Below are 19608 nucleotides of genomic sequence, written 5' to 3'. Positions count from 1 at the left end.
TGAAGACACTGCAAAGCTGCTTAAACCTACATTTTTTTTAAATATTAGATCTGTATTTTAAAACATGAGTTAGTTTTTTATAATTTATATATTAGTAATATTAAGAGTCATTGTAGAAGGTGTGAAGCTGCAAGTTGCAGACCCCTGATCTATATGATGACTTCACAAATGCTCAAAAAGGTTTTAAGTGTTGTTTTTTGTAAAAAGCTACTCAAATTGTAGAAATATATTTAAATGTCGCCGAAAACACTAAAATTGCATTACAGAGAATGGGTTTTGTTTACCTTATCAACAACATCTTGCTTTGGTTAGCAAACAGGCATCATTTGAAAGCATTTCTGTTTGCTCAGAGAAATTTAAAAATGTTGGGTTATGAACCACATTGGGTGAATGTACCAGCACAAACACCAACTCTTGGGGATCGGAGGTGGAGGGGTGATGATTTGGGCCTAGACTGCAGATGCAGTAAATGAACAATTTGTTGTCATTTTAAAGATAATTGGATACGAGCAAGGTAAGAAACAAGGTAGATGATGAAATTCTCACCACTACAGATCAAGCAACTTAACTAGTTTTAACAAACCATCTTCACATTTTCACCGAGTTTCTTCAGTAGACAGTAACGGCTGGCCATGTTTTGATGTGTAAACCTTTAGATTTAGGGGGGAAAACAGGGTGCTCTTATTTTGAAGCTGCTTTAAAGACATGGCACTTTTGCTCTTATTCAAGGTTTATTCTTAAATTGGTAAAGTGTACCTACCAAGTTTCAAGGTAAACTCGCTGTTTTGTCTGCATTTCTCATATATGGTAACACTTCACAAAGCTGGGTTAAGGTTACAGACTGAAGGAGGGTACAGAGAACTGTAAAACGCAACGCTGCGTCTGCTGGAATAGCAGCTTTTTTATTGGCCGAGGCAGAAACCATGAATGCTTCCTTTGTGCGTCTTGAGTGTGAACACGTGCTCCTTCGGCGTGCGTTTGGCTTCCTTTGCACAGGACTCATAATCACATCCTGATGGGTAGTTGCATAGATCTGTTAGGTTGGGGGGGTGTTGAGGCTGTACGGCTGACTGATGGAGTGTGTTCATCCTTTTACGCACAGCTGAGTCTAGTTCGCTAGTTGTTGCAGCTCCTGCTTCTCCGTGCTGTTTGCTGTTGGATCAAATTTTTCACACAGCTGAATGTTTCCCTTAATGGAAGCCAAACTGCAGGAGACAAAATAGGAATCAGAAGTGACAGAAATCAAGATATGAACCGGATTTCTGGTCTAACATTTGCACCTATCATCCCAGTTTTCTGCATCGTCCAATGTGTCCGGCAAGGGTCTGTCAGCAGTTTCAGGCAGGGCCAGGGCAAGCATGGCCCCCAGGAGCGGAGAAACACCGAAGAGGATGAGGGGCGTAGCCGGGCTGTGGTTATGCAGCATGTTGATAACAGGTGCTAGCACACCACCCATCCTTGCAAACATGCTGGACACACCTATTCCCGTTTGCCTGGAAGGACAAAAGTTGCAGAAATGTTAATTTAATAAAGTTCAGACTTGATCAGGAAATCCCACACGTCCTCCTTACCTTACCACAGTTGGGAATATCTCAGCAGTGTAAACGTAGATGACTGCAAAAGAAGCCGTTATACCAAACTTGCCTACCATGGCGAGACCAGTCAGGACGTTGGGATGATCTGGAGACAAAAAAGAGAAACATGTTTGGTTTCCAAAACAACAATTCCTACTTCCATAAACGCAGAAGCTGACCTACCTGCAGGGATTGTGAGCATGAGGAGGCAGGCGAGACCCCCAACAGCCAGGAAACCACTTTGGCTGAGTCGGCGGCTTAGGGGCAGGACGAGGAGGACCATAGTACGAGCTGGGATCTCAACCAACCCAAACACAAACTGAGTCAGGTAGAGGTTTGTCCCTAACCTGGACACACCCAGGGAGAGCCCATAATACACCAGCACATTTACAAACCTGGAGTTGAAAACACACCGGAGAAAACGGGCGGTGAACAGCGTGGAGGACTTAAATGATCACGATGGTTCAGAAACTTACCAGATGTAAAACAAGATGACGGATCTCTTCCTCATCTGTGGTGTTTGTACCAGATCCAACACCGAGTGATTCCGCTTGGCTCCACCTGAGATCTCCCACTTTTCCACCTCACATGCAAACAGACACACAGATGCAGGGTTTTCTTTACTGGTGCCATAGATGCTGACGTGTTGGTGATTAAAATGAGTATTTCTTCTAAACTAAAGTAAAAACACATGACTGACAAGACGGTTGTGTCTGGAGTTGATTTCACTTGTGGAATTTCCACTTGGTAGCTGTTCACAGCATTTTTTAGAACATAGTCCAAAGAAGTGTGGATGGAAATCATCCTTAGATGGGAAAAACAATAACAGCTGTCTGAGAAACAGCTGAAAGTTTAGGAGCGGGCAGGAGGAATGCAGCGAAACTCAGAGGCTCAAACAACCACAAAATGCAAAACCTAATTACTGCAGAATATTCTGTTCTTGAAGATAATTTGACTTATAACACCGATTCAGCAAAACTCCTGAGGAGTTGGTGTAACAGCTGTTGTTCGTTGTGGTGTAAATGGATTATGACCCAACAAAAAACATCTCCAGTCAGAGAAAGTCCATTTTTAGCTCTGTTACTTTTCACATTTTAATGCAACTTATTGATCAGGAAGTCAAACAAACAGCAACATGCCAGAGTAAAGGTCTGGCAAACATGATCAAAGCAATAAAAGATCGACAAAAATAGGACTGCAGACATTATAAACGAACCCAAAGATTTAAGAACCCGGGAGTATAATCCTGGATTTAAAGTCGGCCACAGACAGCGACTGTCTAGAAGCTCATTCCATAATTTTGGACCAGACACCAAAATGGCTCTGTCACATCTGGCCCTCAACCAAAAACAACATTAAAATGAATCCTAAAAGATGCAGGTGGCCAGTGTAATGCAACTTGCTCGAACGTCCACCTCCCCTTCATCAATCTCCCCGCAGCATTTTGGACAATCTGCTGACAAGCTACAGCAGTCTGACTCAACCCCAGTAGGAGGGAGTTTCAGTCAAAAAGGTGTGATGCTATAAAAGCATACACACACGTTTTGAGGTCGTGCATTGACAGAAATGGCTTGACTTTAGACAAGTGTCTTAAATGATAAAAGGAAGATGAAACAATCCCATTAACATGGTCATTGAAGCCAAGGGCGTTATCAATTTCCACACCCAAATTGAGTTCCGGAGGTGGGAGTTTAACTCATCACAGTCGACCAAAGAGCCATCAACTTGGACCAAACAAAACAGCCTCGATCTTAGGTTCATTCATGAACAGGAAGTTTTCGGTCATCCAAGCCTGCAGCCAAACATAGAGCTTCGTAACGTGGCCGCCGCCAGACACGTTTAGAGATAAATACAACTGGCAGTTATCAGCATATAGATGAAATGCAATCCCATGCTTCCATTTAATGTCACCCAGTGGCAAAATGTACACATTAAATACCAGAGGTCCCAGTGTCGGACCCTGTGGAACCCCCAGGACAGAAAAGCAAGATCAGATGAGAAACCACCCATACAAACACACACCATTCTGTCAGCAAGATAAGATCTAAACCACTTCAGAGCCCAACCAGAAATCCCCACATGGTGCTCATGATGCAGTAACAGCACTTCGTGATCAACTGTATCAAATGCAGCCAGAAAATCTAATAAAACAAGCTAAAACTGCCTGACACTATCTGTTGCTAAAATAATGTCATTCATGAGCCTCAGCAAGGCGGTTTCTGTGCTATGCAGTGGTTTCAAACCAGATTGGAGGGTTTATGAAATATTGTGTTCTTCCAAACATGTAATTAACTGACCATGTACTCATCGTTCCAAAATCTTGTTTAAGAAAGGAAGCATAGAGTTTGGGCGAAGGTTTGCTGGCTTCCAACTTTCTTAAAAGGGGGTGTATAAACACTTTTAAAATTGTTCTGCACAACCCATGAAACTAGAATAGTGTTGATATGATCTAGGATCCACGGTGCCACTGTTGAATACACTTCCTTCAGAGAACGCAGGGGTAGCATAACCTCGGGAGAACCACTGGGTTTAGCTTCCACAACCAACAGGGAGGGGCTCAGAGGAGATCCGCTGCCCCTCCAAGTCGAGAGGAGCCAGTTGAGGCAGCTCGGGCATCTAGTCAGGATGCCTCCCTGATGAGGTTTTCTAGGCACGTCCAGCTGAAACGAGACCCAAGGGAAGACCCGGGACATGCTGGAGGGACTATAACTCTCAGCTGGCCAGGGAACACCTTGGGATTCCCCCGGAGGAGCCGGCCCAAGTGGCTGGGGAGAGGGAAGTCTGGGCTTCTCAGTTTAGTCTGCTGCCCCCGCAACTCGACTCTGGATATTTGCTGAAAATGGATGGATGGAACCAACAGAGCTCTGCTAATGTAATTTGGTAATAAATGAACTGGTGGAATTTAACCTTTCGTCTGCTGCTCACCTCTGCTCTGGCTCACTTCCGGTTCCTGAAACAGGAGCGCCAGAGCTTTTTATCCCACAGAAAAAGACATTAATTTATACAAGAGACTGCTGGAAAGGTATTTAAAAAAACAAGTGAACGTAGTCTCTATATAATAATAAAACGTTTGTGTATTCCACTCTAGAAAAACTTGACCACATGATGCTTGACTTCGTTCTCAGAGATCATGCACAGTGGGAAAATCCATATTGAATGAGATGCTTCTGGATTCTAAACATCAGCAATGAACTGGGAAATAATTGGTGTTAAGTGTTCATGGAACGCATTAAGTGTGAGTTTCACCATTACTGAGGATTATGTAAAAATAGGAGACCTTGCTCATGGGAACCATACCTGGAAGGCAGGAGGTAAAACCCGTCCGTTAACAAGTGCTGCTTTCCTCAGAAGTGCAACGGCCTCCTCTCGCCTATCGTTGGCCAGCAACCAACGGGCAGACTGGGGGAGCACCCTGGTGGGGGGACAGGATGGGGGGCAGAGGAGAGAGAGTGGCAGATATGAGGGCTGCAGAGGAAGTGAGCACTACAAAGAGAGCATTCATGTATAGCAATGAATACACAGTAAATCTAATGTTTACATGCCAGTAGAACCTCCCACCATATATAAAAGATCAACAGGAAGCCTGGAGCTGATATAGCCAGCTGCAGTTTTCTCCAGTCTCGTATCAGATACGCAACTCCCGCAAGGAGCATGTAGCCAAGGCCAAAGGTGTAGTCTGTGATGATGCCAGCCAGCATCCGTCTCTTGGTGCATGTCCACTCAGTACCTGGAGGGGAGGGGAGGAGAGGGGAGGGGAGGGGAGGGGAGGGGAGGAGAGGAGAGGAGAGGAGAGGTGGGGAGAGGAGAGGGGAGGGGAGGAGAGGAGAGGAGAGGAGAGGAGAGGGGAAGGGAAGGGAGGGAAGGAGAAGAGAGGTGGGGAGAGGAGATGAGTGGAGAGGAGAGGGGAGGAGAGGAGAGGAGAGGGGAAGGGAAGGGAGGGAAGGAGAAGAGAGGTGGGGAGAGGAGATGAGTGGAGAGGAGAGGGGAGGGGAGGGGAGGAGAGGAGAAGAGAGGAGAGGAGAGGAGAGGAGAGGAGAGGAGAGGGGAAGGGAAGGGAGGGAAGGAGAAGAGAGGTGGGGAGAGGAGATGAGTGGAGAGGAGAGGGGAGGGGAGGGGAGGGGAGGGGAGGGGAGGGGAGGTGGGGAGAGGAGAGGAGAGCAGAGGAGAGGGGAGGGGAGGGGAGGGGAGGGGAGGGGAGGGGAGGGGAGGGGAGGAGAGGAGAGGAGAGGAGAGGGGAGGAGAGGAGAGGAGAGGAGAGGGGAAGGGAAGGGAGGGAAGGAGAAGAGAGGTGGGGAGAGGAGATGAGTGGAGAGGAGAGGGGAGGGGAGGGGAGGGGAGGGGAGGGGAGGGGAGAGGAGAGGAGAGGAGGAGAGGAGAGGAGAGGAGAGGAGGAGAGGAGAGGTTAGGAGAGGAGAGGAGCCTTAATTGTTATTTCACAGGTGTGATGGACAGGTGAGGAAGCTGCTGCTAATATCTGTTTCCTGTACTTCCATAATCCATATCAAACTTTCCAACATTTTCAAATGTAAATAAGGAACACACAAAGTTACACAGTTTACAGTAAATGGTCTGTATTTGATATAACACCTTCTAGAGCCCTAGACTCTAGATCCACCCATTCACTTCCTGGTGGTGATGAGCTACAACATAACCACAGCTGCCCTGGGGTTTACCGACAGAGGTGAAGCTGATGAGCACAGGCGCCACCGGTCCCTCCAACCACCACCAGCAGGCAGGGCGGGTGTCTTGTCCAAGGACACAACAGAAGCGACAGCCCGAGTAGTGTATATCAAAATATTTTTACCAAGTACGAAGGCATTGATGATGACTCCAGATATGGTGGTTCCAACTGCAAAGCGGAGAAGCACGTAAACAGGGAAGTTGGGTGCGAAAGCCACAGCAACCCCTAAGATGGTCTGGAGAGCGATGGACAGCAGCAGGACGAAACGTCGACCGTACCTGGACCAGAGACATCAGATGGACATGAGTCCCCTGATGAACTAGTTATGACATCGTTGATTCAGACGGAGGAGAGGGGTGCACATATTTAACTGTAAAGTTAAACAAAATGCTCTGAAATCTCAGACTTATCTAAATTTTCTTCTTTTACTTTGTAATTCGTCCGCCCTGGGACTGGGAGATCAGGGGTTCGACTCCTGGTCGGGTCAGACCAAAGACTTTTAAAAAATGGGACCCAATGCCTCCCTGCTTAACACTCAGCATTAAGGGGTTGGATTGGGGGGTTAAACCACCAAATAGTTCCCGAGCGCGGCTTGTCTGAAGCTCACCGCTCCCCCAGGGGATGGGTCAAATGCGGAGAATAAATTTCGCACGCACACCTGTGTGTGTGACAACTACTGGGACTTTAACTTTTTTTTTTATTCCAAAATTCCACCCTCAAAAATCCCAGGCTGCCTTAATAGATTCTTTAAAATAAAATTGGTAAAATTGATCATTTATTGAGGCTGATTAAGACATGCAATAGTACACTTATAGTACATAGTACACCTGTAGAATAAAGTACACCTGTAGAATATGGTACACCTTTAGTATATAGTACTCTTGTATTAAATAGTGCACCTGTACAAAATAGTGTGCCTGTGTAGCATACAGTTCACCTGTAGCATATATAGAATGACTATATTATACAGAACATGTGTAGTATACAGTATAATGAACATGTAGTAAATAGTACACCTGTAGAATATAGTAAACATGTGGTAAATAGTACACCTGTATAATATAGTAAATGTGTCGTAAATATTACACATGCAATATATAGTACACCTGTAGTATATAAGTCTGTAGCATATAGTACACCTGTAGAATATAGTAAATGTGTGGTAAATAGTATACCTGTATAATATAATTAACCTATAGTGAATAGTATGCCAGTAGTATACAGTACACATGTAGTTTTTAATAAGTCTATAGTATATAGTACACCTGTATAACATAGTAAACATGTGGTAAATAGTACACCTGTATAATAAAGTAAATGTGTAGTAAATATTACACCTGTAATATATAGTACACCTGTAGTATATGTCTGTAGCACATAGTACACCTGTAGAATATGGTAAACATGTAGTAAATAGTACACCTGTAATATATAGTACACCTGTAAAATATAGTAAACTTGTAGTAAATAGTATGCCTGTAGTATACAGTACACATGTAGTTTATAATAAATCCATAGTATATAGTACACCTGTAGAATATATTAAACATGTAGTACACCTGCAGTATATAAATCTGTAGCTATAGCTCACCTGTAAAATAAAGTAAACCTGAAGTAAATAGTATGCCTGTAGAATACTCTACACCTGTAGTAAATAGTACACCTGAAATATATAGTACAGTAGCAGTAGTGGCTGCCTGCAGTATATATTTTATGCCCCGCCCCCTCCAACAAACGGGACATTTTACTGTCTAAATAAAAATCACCTGAGAACTTTCTCCAGGTGTTACCTCATATCCATTCAAGTACATCTCACCTTGCTGCAGCATGTTCCAGGTGTTCATTTAAATTATATATTTATATTTGATGAGTTTGATATGTTTAGTTTACCACCAACAGTGTGTGAATGAACTCTCTGTAAGGCGTTTTGAGTTCCTAGAAATAAAGTGTTGCATAAATCTAATCCAATAATATTATTAGTTCAAAAACAAAAAAACAGCAGAACACCGAGCAGAGTACACATGTTTGGTATGGCCTTGATGAGGCTCTCGCTCTCTTTCCCTCCTCTCTCTCTGTGTGTGTGTGTGTGTGTGTGTGTGTGTGTGTGTGTGTGTGTGTGTGTGTGTGTGTGTGTGTGTGTGTGTGTGTGTGTGTGTGTGTGTGCGTGTGTGTGTGTGTGTGTGTGTGTGTGTGTGTGTGTGTGTGTGTGTGTGTGTGTGTGTGTGAGCTGCCCCTAATTGCACCAGACAACCACATGCCAAAGGACTCCAGATGTGTGGGCCCCTGTAACCCTGCTTTGATGAAGAGGATCAGGCTGTGTGTGAGTCAGAGACAGAGGGCTGGAGGCAGGAATAAAACAGATGAGATCTACCTGTCGGCCATGGCTCCAAACACCACAGAACCCACCAACAAGCCAAACATGTAGATGGATGATCCAAGACTGTTGAATCCTGCATTGGTGCACACCAGGTCCCACTGATGGGAAAACAAGGCAGATATTCAGTTACTGGACCATACACACACTTAGTTAAACACTAGTGTGTCCAGGTGGTAAATGCCGTTAAACAGCATTTACTCATGCAGGTGTGCTAAAGTCTGATAATGAATGGTTGGAGTTCAAATTGAGCATCAGGAAGCAAGAAAATAGAATTTTAGTGACTTTTGTGTTGTTGTGATCACATATGGTCTCAGTAATCAGGAATCTGCTGATCCATGGGATTTTTACCCACAACCTTTTCTAAGAGTGGCCAGTAAAAGGGGAAATTATTCAGCAGCTGTAGAAGAAAATGTCTTGTTGAGGTCAGAGGTCAGCGGAGACTAGCTGGTTTGAGATAACAGAAAGACAAAACCAGCTCAAACAACTAGTCCCACTAAAGACCTGCAGAACCGCCTCTCTGAAACACATCATGATGGACTCGGCAGCAGAAGATCACACCAGGTGTCCCTCCTGTCAGAACACATCATTCACACCTGAACTGGACCAGAACAGTCTGGTGCGGTCAAATCATTCACAGAGAAATGGATAAAAGTCATTAAATTCCAGCTAACATGAAAAAAACATTTTTACATTTTAAGTCTGGATAAAAATTGGACTAATGTGCATCCAGGGCTCCAAAATTAGAACCAATACATCAAAATCTATCAGGTTTTTGAACAAGAATTTACAAAACATAAATAAAAACGAGAAACGGGAAAGGAAATGTCAGAAATGGTAAGTAAAGCAGGGAAACCCACAAGTCTGATGCAACACTTACAACTCATGAAGACAAAAGCATGAATCTGGTCTGAGGTCAGTTTGCCTCTGGGAATGAGTGCGCGCGCGCGTGTTTTGCTACAGTACTTGAAAAAAACATGACTGGGGTGTATACAATTAATTAAAATTCCTGATATTTAGGAACGAGCTCGTATATCTCAGCTGTAGCACTTTTATGTAACAAAATAAACTTCATTAACTTCCACCCGCTGTACCTCGGTGACGGTGGTGCTCTGGAACACCTCCTGGCTGTAGACCCATCCTTGGACGCACGGGACGCGCTCCGTCCGGTTCTCCAGGAAGAAGCAGGAGACGTCCAGCAAGCTGGCGTTCCCGGTGACTGATCCTGGGATGAAAGTCTGATTCCGTACGCCTGAACTGGAGCCTTCCTGGCACTGATGGGGCGGCGTGGCTCCGGTGAAGACGCTCGCCATCATGTGGAAGGCGAGGAGGATTTGAGGTAAACAGATCCATATGTACAGAATCTTCTGGTATTTCCCAAATCCTCCGATGGCAGTCAGGATTTGGTCGAAATTCATTTTGGAGAGGAATTAGGGCCAAAGTCTAAGGTTGTCTCTTTTGGAGACCAACGAGTCAGAGTGGAGACAGGACGCGCTGCGTAACTCTGGAGATAAAATCCATGTGCTGCTCTGCTCCGCGCAGGGGAAGACTAAAAACTATCCCGAATTAATCTCGTTGGGGTTATCTCCTGACCAGCATCCTTCCACCTGCCTGTGCGGAACTCCTCTTTTTCTGTCTTTCCAAAACCATGCGTAATCACACACACACACACACACACACACACACACACACACACACACACACACACACACACACACACACACATGCACGCACGCACACTTCATGCAATTTCTCCCTGCAGCTGTGCAGCATCACAACCAGCCCAAACCAGCAAAACAGGACGCAGTCACGCCTTAGGGAACGTAAACGCATCCATCCACCAAACCAAACGTTGATGTACTTGGTGCAGAATAGGTGAAAAACACAAATGGCACCGACGTGCGGGTGATGTGACGTATGTGTCGCTACAGGGCAGGGCGGGGCTACGTATGTTACAAAATCCCAGAAAAGGCGCTCCAGTGTGAGGATCAGCGCGCGTGCACAGACACGGTCTGATCCTCACAGGTGATCTGCACATGCGCACTCGTAGTTATTACATGCAGGTGCGCGTGCTGCAGACAGTTAGAGAGATGTAAATCGCATGATTTGGGTCAAGCCCAATAGAACCTCATCTGCATGAATTTGACTGAAACACGCGCCTGTAGTTCTGCTAGCTCTCTGCTGCCACCTGCTGTCTGAGGAGCTCTGCGCTGGTTTCATAAACCCAGATCTGTAAACAGGAAAAGGAAGAAAGGGATGATTTTGTAAGATGACAAGCATCGTTTGTCGTCACTAGTTCTTTAATGATGGTAGCCTGCTGCTGGTTGTAAGCAGGGGATTGCTTCAGTGTCATTAGATGGAGAATGCTTTATTTTACCCATTATTTTTGACGAACTGCAAAAGCAGAAACATAGAGTTTTATTTTGAAAGGGTGCAGCTTCAGGCTTTAGCATTTGATGTTTTAATTTTCAATTAACTGGTTTTCCAGATGACTGATCCTGTCAAAATTCTAAATAAATAAATAAATGTGGAGACATATAATTATAAAACGTATTTATTTGTGTATTCATTCATTTATTAATTCATGGCCTGGGGTTTCACCCCAAAATTATGGACTAGATGTGGACATGTCCATGTTAGGTTACATGGTCTTTGATCCTTTGACAGTTTGAATAATTACTTCTTCTTTTTCTCATTCCTTAAACATAACTATTGAACATGTACACTGCTTATTTCTTGTTCATGTTCTCTGTGCCTGTGTAGCGGAGAATTAAAACTACACACTAGAATCACCTCTGTTGCTATTCAGTGGAGATTCTGAAAAATGATAATCAGATTAACCTATAAAGCTTATATCATATATATAAATATCCTGGATACTTATTTATCGATCTAAGCTCATACATCAACCTGTTTGGTCTCATTTTAATCCAAGGATTAATATTTAATTTTGATAATTAAATTTAATAGCAAAAGTTATTTTGAATCAGAAGCTAGGGATCTTTGCTTGTCAATAACCAGAAATATTATACCTTTTCTGTGTTTCGTTTCAATAATGAGGCAAGTTTAAAAATGAAGAAATTTTATTACTAACAATTTTAAACTTAAAGATTTGAAACGACAATTATAAATGACAATTCATGGATGATAATTTAATGACAATTTTTAACAGCTTTGATATTCAACTTGTTTTAAAAGAACAAACCTGTGGCTGGATGGAAACTAAATTGGAAATACGAGTTTGGATGCATGAATGGAATTATCAGAAGGTTTCTTTCAGAGAGAGCGGAAGCGTTCTGGATGGAAATGATGTTTTGCGGCTAACTGGGTCTTTCACTTAGAGAAAACAGCATCAAACGCATTCCTGTGTTCTACCTCACCCAAACAGGAGACCCTCTTGTAGATCCGGAGATCAGGAGGATGTTGTCCATCCAAGATGACACTTGGTTTGGCAGGGAAGACGCGAGTGTCCGATGATCTGGTCCAGAGATGTCGCCGGGTACACAGCTGTCAGCATTTGGTGGATGGACGTTCTCGTCTTAACTTCACTTCAGAAATCAACAACTCTGGGTAGAGTCTCCGTTAGCTGGTTACAGTTCGTTTATTCTTTAGCTATTCTTGTCGGCGTGACAGAACAGCAGGTGGAGGTTTTAGGGACGGCCGTTCCCTTCCTCCGTGATGTTGGTTCAAGAACTCACTCTGAAGTTGGTGATGGTTAGTTTTACCAATCTCGCAGGACACTCCCACTCTCTCCGGAAGAAAGCTTTGATCATGCGTCAAAACATGTGTTGCAGTTTTCGTTTATCTGGACTCTGTGTTAGCTGGATAAGGTGAACTGACCTTCTGATATGCTGAACACATCTTTTACTGTCATCAACCATAATCATAATTATTATTATTATTATACCCAAAGCATAAATTCATTTCATGTAATTAAAATACCTTTATACTGAACCAAGTGATCATTTATGAGATTATGTTAAACAGTAATAAAATCAATGAGTTTTATTAATTATTATCTAATTATTATCACCGTGACTTGAAGTGCCTTCCTTCTGGGATGGAACAGCAGCCGATAGGTGATGTGATCTTGAGCAGACATCGTGGCTCCTTGGGTTAATCTGTGGATTTAAAAGTACTGCTTGACCCAGCTTGACCCAGCTGGCTAAATGTGACCTTTGCCACAAATCAGAGAACCTTCATCACGTTACACCTGTGATCTCTTTGGTCAAACAGGGAACACCCACACAAAGCCCAGATGCAATTCATTTGCAGCCAAATTCACAGCATTAAAAGTAGTTTGGATGGCGTTTTGAGTTTTGCTCTTATAACTCCCTAAAACCTGTAATGAACTACAAGAAATGACACGAATAATCAAACCTTTAACTTCTCTGTCTCTTACAGAAAGACAAAACACTTGAATGTAACATGCTTTTCACGTGTGATCACACGTGGGGAAAAAGCGGGTAACAATTGTGGGAAATGTTCCAAAATCAAGTGGAAATTCATATGAATTCCATTCAGAGCAAAACATCTTTTCTACATGTGCCTTTCACTTGTTCAACTCAAACTTCAAAACAGAATCTTAAAAAAATCAAATTTTTTTAATTGGAATCATAAAACATTTCTAGCAGAAAGCTGAATATGTATGCTTTAATACAAAATAAAAAGATACCAACAGATGCACGTTTTGAAATATCTCTTGCTTTTATTTTGAAGGAGCCCCCCGGAAGTTTTCCTTTTTCTGCTTCCGTGTGATTTGACGCTCAGACTCTGACGGGAGAAGCTTCCAGTGAGGGGTGAGGAGAGCCGGACTGGGATGGGTGAAGGGCTGGAGGAGTGGACTGGACCAGGAGAGACTTCAGGAACAGGTCTGAGGTGTCCCTGATCATCTGGATCTCCGAACGCTGCGAACCGGATCCGAACCTCCGCCCTGCTTCCCGGACACCACCATCCGCTCCTGCATCCGCCCCTTTCATCCCGACAGCTCCTTGGATTCTTATAGAACAACAAAAAGAACCAAAATCCTTCTCTGTATGAGTGAGTAGAGCTCTGCTGTTAACATTTGGGCTTTTATTGTTCAAAATACGGATTTTGATTCGTCACGCGACCTGCTGATGGAGGTGAAGCCACGCCCCCAAACATTAGAATGACATTGGCCGTGTTCGAGTTGAGATCGTGGTTGAGCTGCGCCTCGCCTGGAGAACAAATCTAACCGGCACGCGCTGCTCGCCGCTCACCGCAGATCTAACCTGCGCAGGACTGGCTCATCTCGATCACAGCCTTTTGTTTGTTCCACATGCATGGTTGAACTCTGACCTGTTTGCTGACGTACAATAAGATTAATTATCTGTGATCGTGTATCCTTTTAGCCACGCCCCCTGGAAAGATCTGTTTTGTTTGACTCAAATTAATCCAAGAAATTAGAGAGCAGGCTAAAATGAGTTTCAGCCTTCATGGTGAAGTCATTTTTTTCTTCTCAGGGCCTCCACAGTGGTCAGTCCGATTGGATTATTAACTTTTACATAATCTGTCATCTTTTCACTTCAGATAAGCATGATGCCGTTTATCCACTGATATGTTTTGGGAATGCAGAATGCCTCAAGTCTGTGTTTTGGTAACTAAGTAGAGGAACACAGAGGATGAAGCTCAGCATCCAGAATGCATCTAAAACCAGTCGGTCAGAAACAGTATGAGCCTCGTTCACTCATGTGCCTCTACTGCTGCAGCAGTAGTCTATTAATACAATCACTGATACCTTTTTAAGCTCGCTGTCGGATCTGTCGCTCTGGTGATGTCATGCACTGAACCTGCAGAAGGTGAATTTATCCTGCTGCACGTCTGTGTTCTGCAGGAATCACCACTCCATCAGCTCCGTCTGTGGCCGTGTGAGGGCGTCTAGGATTACTGCAACATCAGGAAGGGACTCGTGCTTTAAGTTTGCCCTTGTAGCTTTTGTGTTCTCCTCACTATAGCAAAGCCCCCCCACCCCCCAGCTTTACTCCTGTGTCATTTTACTGCAGACTAAAAGTGGTGTCTGCTGCTGGCCGTGATTTATCCAGCGTGCAGCACACTGCAGACTCAGCAGCACTTTAGTTTAAACACTCTGAGAGCTGAATCAGTTCGGACTTTGAGTTTCAGCTAATGGCTCCTCTGAGGCTCCTGACTCTGATCATCCCGACCCGTCTGTCTTCTCCAGGACTCATCTGTGAGCTGAATCTGGTGACCCGGTGGAGCTCCAGCTCCAGTGGCCCATGGCCTCCTCTCCTCTCCACCAGTGAGCCAAGCTGGCCTCCCCGGCCTCATCCCCAGCCCCGGACCTGGACCCGGACCCCCAGCCCAGTCAGCGTCTCAGTAGTGAAGAGCAGTATGTGAGCGAGGGCGAATGCGGCCGGCTCGATGCTCACCTGGCACCACCTCTGTGCAGGGATGCCGAGACCATCACAGGTACGACGTTTATGGAACTATGGATTCTGACATGTGGGTTCGTGTGTCTATCAAAAATTATTCATAGATCAACAACAAAGGTTGATCTGCCTCATGGTCTTCTCCAAAGTTAACTGATTAACGTTGGAATCAACTCGGTTCAAGATGGCTGCCACATCCTACTTCATATATAATACATAAGTTTTTTATTCACACTTAATGCTGGTTTAGACTCATTCATTCATCTTCTTGCAACAATGAACCTAACTATGAATGTGTTCCTCTTATCACATGTTTCTAGTCCTTCACAGGCGTCACGTTGATGATCTTTAAAGCTGTTATAGCAAATCTACAGGACAGGCTAGGTTTTGAACGTAAACATAGTTATGGAACCCTCACCCCACCCCTCAGGTATCGTCCCCGAAATGCTTCTGCCGGAACCGGAAACCTGCTTTGCCAGAGGAATCAAGATGGCGTGAAGCACTAGTAGCCATTCTCTAGGTCCAAACTTCTTTTGTTGTCTGCAACTTCAAATGGTGTTTTTCTTTTTGGGACTCTGGTATTTGTCCTGGAGTCTAAGTGGAAACAGCCGGCTGTTTCTCCTTCCGTCTGAAAGGTGTTATTGGCGGAGATTTGTAGACACATGCGAGAAAACCACTTTATTATATATTTAAATTATTTTTTTTTATAAATCTCCATATTACTATTTATAGCTATACCATGTTAGAATGTTAAGAGTCATGAAAAAGTTTTTAGGTAATAAACACGAGAAGGTATTGCATCTACGGTAGCCTGCATGCATCAAAAAGGCAATATGTCATCAATATTAGGCCCAGTTCCAATAATTGCACTTCCACCCTCGCGCCCCTCAATCGCAATGTCTCACCCAGGGGTCCGAGTGCGTAGGGTATACCGAATTTCAAGTGACCTTGGCCTTGCCCCTTTTTCGAGCTTGAGCCCGTATTGGTGAGGACTTCAGCAAATTGTATTACCCAAAATCCATTGCTGAATGACAATTTTTTGAAGAAGGCGGAAAAATTGCGTAGCTTCCCTTTCTGAAAAATTATTTTCATAGCCTGGCAACCCATCTTATATATGTGAATATATAGTCTGGCTACGACCCACAGAGAGAGGTCAGTCATGGGGCAGAATCTACGGCGTTTTTTCGGATAGTCTCTGCTCACTACTGGACACTGAGCAACATGACGTACTCATCGCTACGGATGTCATTGAGGCAGTCCGACTCCGCCACACACTGTCGAAGAAGATGCAAATACATCCTTTTTCCAATTAAATGACTTAAGCTTCTCTGTCTGCTCTTGACTCAAAGAAATGCCCATTATTCTTGGCATAACTTCTCCTTTATTTCCCCTCGCCGCAGTTCTTGATTGACAGCAGCTCATATACTCACACACCTATACCATATCTGATCTTTCCTAAGGGTCAGTTGCCTGTTTTTCTAAAACTAACCACATCAGTAACCCAAGTAACCAGTAACTCACCAATGTAATCCAACCAGTTCTGATGGGACTGTAGGGATGGGTACGGAATTCGGTACTTTTTAAGGTACCGACCGAATTCCATAGTACCGACCGAGCACCGATTCACGTCATTTCAAACGGTGCCTCGTTTCGGTACCCGTCCATCATAACGAGAACTTGCCAAGACAGCTGCGCAAGAGCGTTATGTCGTCGGTCGCTGCGAGCGAGTTGTAAACAGAGCAGCATGGTAGAAAGAACGCACGCTAACGCTTGGGTCCACTTCACTAAATGTGATGGGTAACTGGGTGATGATGAAACCAGCGACAACGATCTAAGTGAGACAACCTCATCTTAATCTGCTCCGGTAGGTAAATATAATTAGCTTGATATGTTAGCTTCCGTTTCGCTAATGGTGCGTTCGCTTTCTCCCCGGAACTCCGAAATTCTGACTAGAAGAACATGAACACGCTCTAAAGTTTGGCTTCACTTTACTAGATGCGATGGGTGATTGGGTGAAGATGAAACCAGCAACAACGATCTAAGTGTGAGGCATCATCGTTTTAATCTGCTCCAGCAGCTAAATAAACTGTTTAAGATAACGTTAGCTTGATATCTTAGCTTCCATTGCTACCATTGTTATCAGCTAATGGTGCGTTCGCTTTCTCCTCGGAAATTCTAACTTCCCAGTAGGAAAAATCAATTGAAAAAGGACGGTAAAAGGAATGAAGATACACAGTAAATTTAGTTCACAGTAAAGATGTTTGCTTCAGTTTAATTATCAGCTTATAAAACTACAAGGACGATGTTAAAATACAAACAGTTGTATGTTACTTATTGTGATATTTATCAAATATGGTTATATATTGAGAAAAATATATATCTAATTATAAAAGAGAATTAAAATATTAAACACTCAAAAGTATCGAAAATTGGTACCGTTAAGTACCGGTATCGATTCGTAGGTACCGGGAATTAGTACCGGATCGATTCAAATGTCAAAGGTACCCATCCCTAGATGGGAGACACCCGTCTGGTTACCCAGCACAGAGCACATAGTACTGATTTCCCATTACAGTATCTATTCTCTTCTTCTTAAGCAATCTGTAATCAAAACATACATAAAAATGAAAAAAAGAAGAAAGTTTTACTCCATACCTGCAGTACTAAAAAAACATGATGAATGCGAATCAAATACGACGTCTTTATTGTTGTATAGTATTAGATATTGTTGCAGGTAATGACCAATGACACGTAAAGCTGAATATTTAGTGGAAGTATTTTTTTAACCGCAGCTTTAAAATTTGTAATATGGAGCCCTCGGTAACAAGAAGCACTTGAAATATCACACGCTGCTTAAGATTTAATGTTATGTTTGTTGTTGGCGGTGAGTTAGTAGATTTTTTTATGTTTTTACTGATTAAATACAATGCTTCATTAGCTCAAATGTAATGGCCAGTGTTTGGATCAGCCATCAAAGAGGACTTTCAGAGGCTTCAGATCTAAACATCTAACCCCTCTGTTCAGATGTCTGCAACAGCACCGACCTGCCAGAGTTTGAGATCATCAGCCTCCTGGAGGAGCAGCTGCCGGTGTACCGGCTGCGGGCCGACACCGTCTACGGCTACGACAATGACGACTGGCTCCACACTCCTCTGGTCGCGTCGGACGCCAGGCTCGACCTGACCACGGAGCAGATCGAAGAGACGCTCAAATACTTCTGTAAGTCTGATCACATCAGACCTGGTTCAGTCTGCCTCCTGACAGTCCAGGATTTAAACTGTGCAGCCATCAAAGATTACCACTGACTCAACTTCCTGTTAGATACTCCAAAGGTGATTTAGGAACTAGCCGTCTACACTCTACTTTGTCCATTTCCTGCTTCAGTGTGAAACTGTCACACACACTCCTTCCACTAGATGGCGCTTGCAACTGTTACTGCAACTAGAACCACTAATGCTCCACCCTCCTTAATCACTGTTTGGTTGTGCCACTATATCATTTATTATCTTGATGTAACAAGTAATCTACTGGATTTGTGGATTTCAGATACACGGAAATAGAAGGAAACAAGCAAACGACAGCAAGAACTAGAGATGCTCGATGTTGGCTTTTTACCGATATCCGATACAGTGGTACCTCGTTAATCGCGGGAGTTACGTTCTAAAAATAACCCTCAATAGGCGAAATCCGTGAAGTAGTCAGCTTTATTTTTTGCAAATACTATAAATGTTGTTAGCATGCACAGCTGCTGTCGGGGTCACACACATACACGAAAAACACGCTACAATGCTCATCTGTGCCATGCACTTCGTCCAGCTTTTCAGGCTCTCGCTCTCAAGCTTGCGTCTCCTCTTGTATATAAAGGCTGATTACCACTACACTCCAGCCGTGTTGCAGCACGCTCCCACTGACACAGCTACTCTCCTCTCCCCCGCAGACGTGCGCGTCCCAGCGCACCGCCACAATGTTTTAGGGCCGTTATACTTTTCTGAGACAGGTAATAAAGTTTTCACACTTTTCTCTCCTGTTTAAAAACCATCGTAGTTTAAACCTTCGATGCAGGACACAATGCGGTGTAAAAAAAAAGCCTGCAAAATTTCACAAAAAGATCCTCAAACCTGCAAAAGGTGAACTTTATAGTGAGGGACCAATGTTAACCGGTGTTGTCTGACTTATTTGACGTTTTTGTTGAGGCCGTATCTGGTAAAATGCCCCTTCACAGACAAGCTACACCTCATTAGCATTTATTGTAGCATGTTTATCGTGGTGGAGCCTCAGAAGAAACTAAACTTTTATTTTATGGAGCTCTCAGCCACGGTCCTGTCGGCTAGCCGCTCGTAGCTTGTAGAGCAAAATATCTGTCTGCGTTCACCCAGCTCTCTGACCCGTGTTTGGGTTGCCGACACATTAGACCAGGGGTGTCAAACTCACACTCACACGGGTCCGAAATGAAACTCTGGGACGGAGTCGAGGGCCAAACTTAATATTTTTTGAAAAAGTGACGGCAAATTTGCACATTTTCTTTATCAACATATATGCAATTTTGAACCTTTTAATTTGGAAACAAACTTA

At 43.8% G+C, this 19608-nt stretch overlaps 2 protein-coding genes across 7 annotated transcripts in view; one reads left to right on the top strand and one right to left on the bottom strand.

The window, feature by feature from the left end:
- Positions 1 to 718: 718 nt before the first annotated feature.
- si:dkey-166k12.1 (solute carrier family 22 member 13) lies at positions 719 to 10513 on the bottom strand. 3 transcript variants are annotated; one of them, XM_015955687.3, is made up of 10 exons: positions 9724 to 10511; positions 8627 to 8730; positions 6379 to 6533; positions 5133 to 5301; positions 4872 to 4986; positions 2051 to 2157; positions 1758 to 1921; positions 1572 to 1680; positions 1281 to 1493; positions 719 to 1205 (listed from the first exon to the last, which is right to left on the bottom strand). In XM_015955687.3, the coding sequence occupies exons 1-10, from the start codon at positions 10045 to 10047 to the stop codon at positions 1109 to 1111; spliced, it is 1557 nt and encodes a 518-aa protein (XP_015811173.3). In that variant the 5' UTR covers positions 10048 to 10511; the 3' UTR covers positions 719 to 1108. The 3 variants fall into 3 exon arrangements, 2 of the variants coding, with proteins under 2 accessions (XP_015811173.3, XP_015811172.3); XM_015955686.3 differs by having other exon boundaries at positions 1758 to 1969; positions 9724 to 10510; XR_008564298.2 differs by having other exon boundaries at positions 1127 to 1205; positions 1577 to 1680; positions 1758 to 1969; positions 9724 to 10513.
- A 4397-nt stretch (positions 10514 to 14910) lies between these two features.
- The window catches only part of LOC107383201 (trafficking kinesin-binding protein 1), a 15046-nt gene continuing 10348 nt past the window's right edge, over positions 14911 to 19608 (top strand). For 2 of the 4 annotated variants that reach the window (XM_054746071.2, XM_070556210.1), the window contains exons 1-2: positions 14911 to 15076; positions 18061 to 18255. The gene's annotated coding sequence lies outside the window, so the exon portion shown is untranslated. Of the gene's footprint in view, positions 15077 to 18060; positions 18256 to 18294 lie in introns of those variants that run through there. The other 2 variants (XM_070556209.1, XM_070556208.1) reach the window with 2 other exon arrangements.

Source organism: Nothobranchius furzeri, chromosome 11 (assembly GCF_043380555.1).
Source record: "Nothobranchius furzeri strain GRZ-AD chromosome 11, NfurGRZ-RIMD1, whole genome shotgun sequence".
NCBI classification, from domain to species: Eukaryota; Metazoa; Chordata; class Actinopteri; order Cyprinodontiformes; family Nothobranchiidae; genus Nothobranchius; species Nothobranchius furzeri.
The sequence above is the reverse complement of the archived record's forward strand: the minus strand, read 5'-3'. Positions and strand labels throughout refer to the sequence as shown.

Bases quoted from the DNA above. Each gene is read 5' to 3' on its own strand.
- si:dkey-166k12.1 (XM_015955686.3), bottom strand. From the start codon at position 10,047: ATGAATTTCGACCAAATCCTGACTGCCATCGGAGGATTTGGGAAATAC. The intron at 6,534-8,626 runs GTAGATCTCATC...TCTCTGGTCCAG, and splicing joins TTTGGAGCCATGGCCGACAG to GTACGGTCGACGTTTCGTCC. The intron at 2,158-4,871 runs GTATGGTTCCCA...TTTGCATGTGAG, and splicing joins TTTTACCTCCTGCCTTCCAG to GTGGAAAAGTGGGAGATCTC.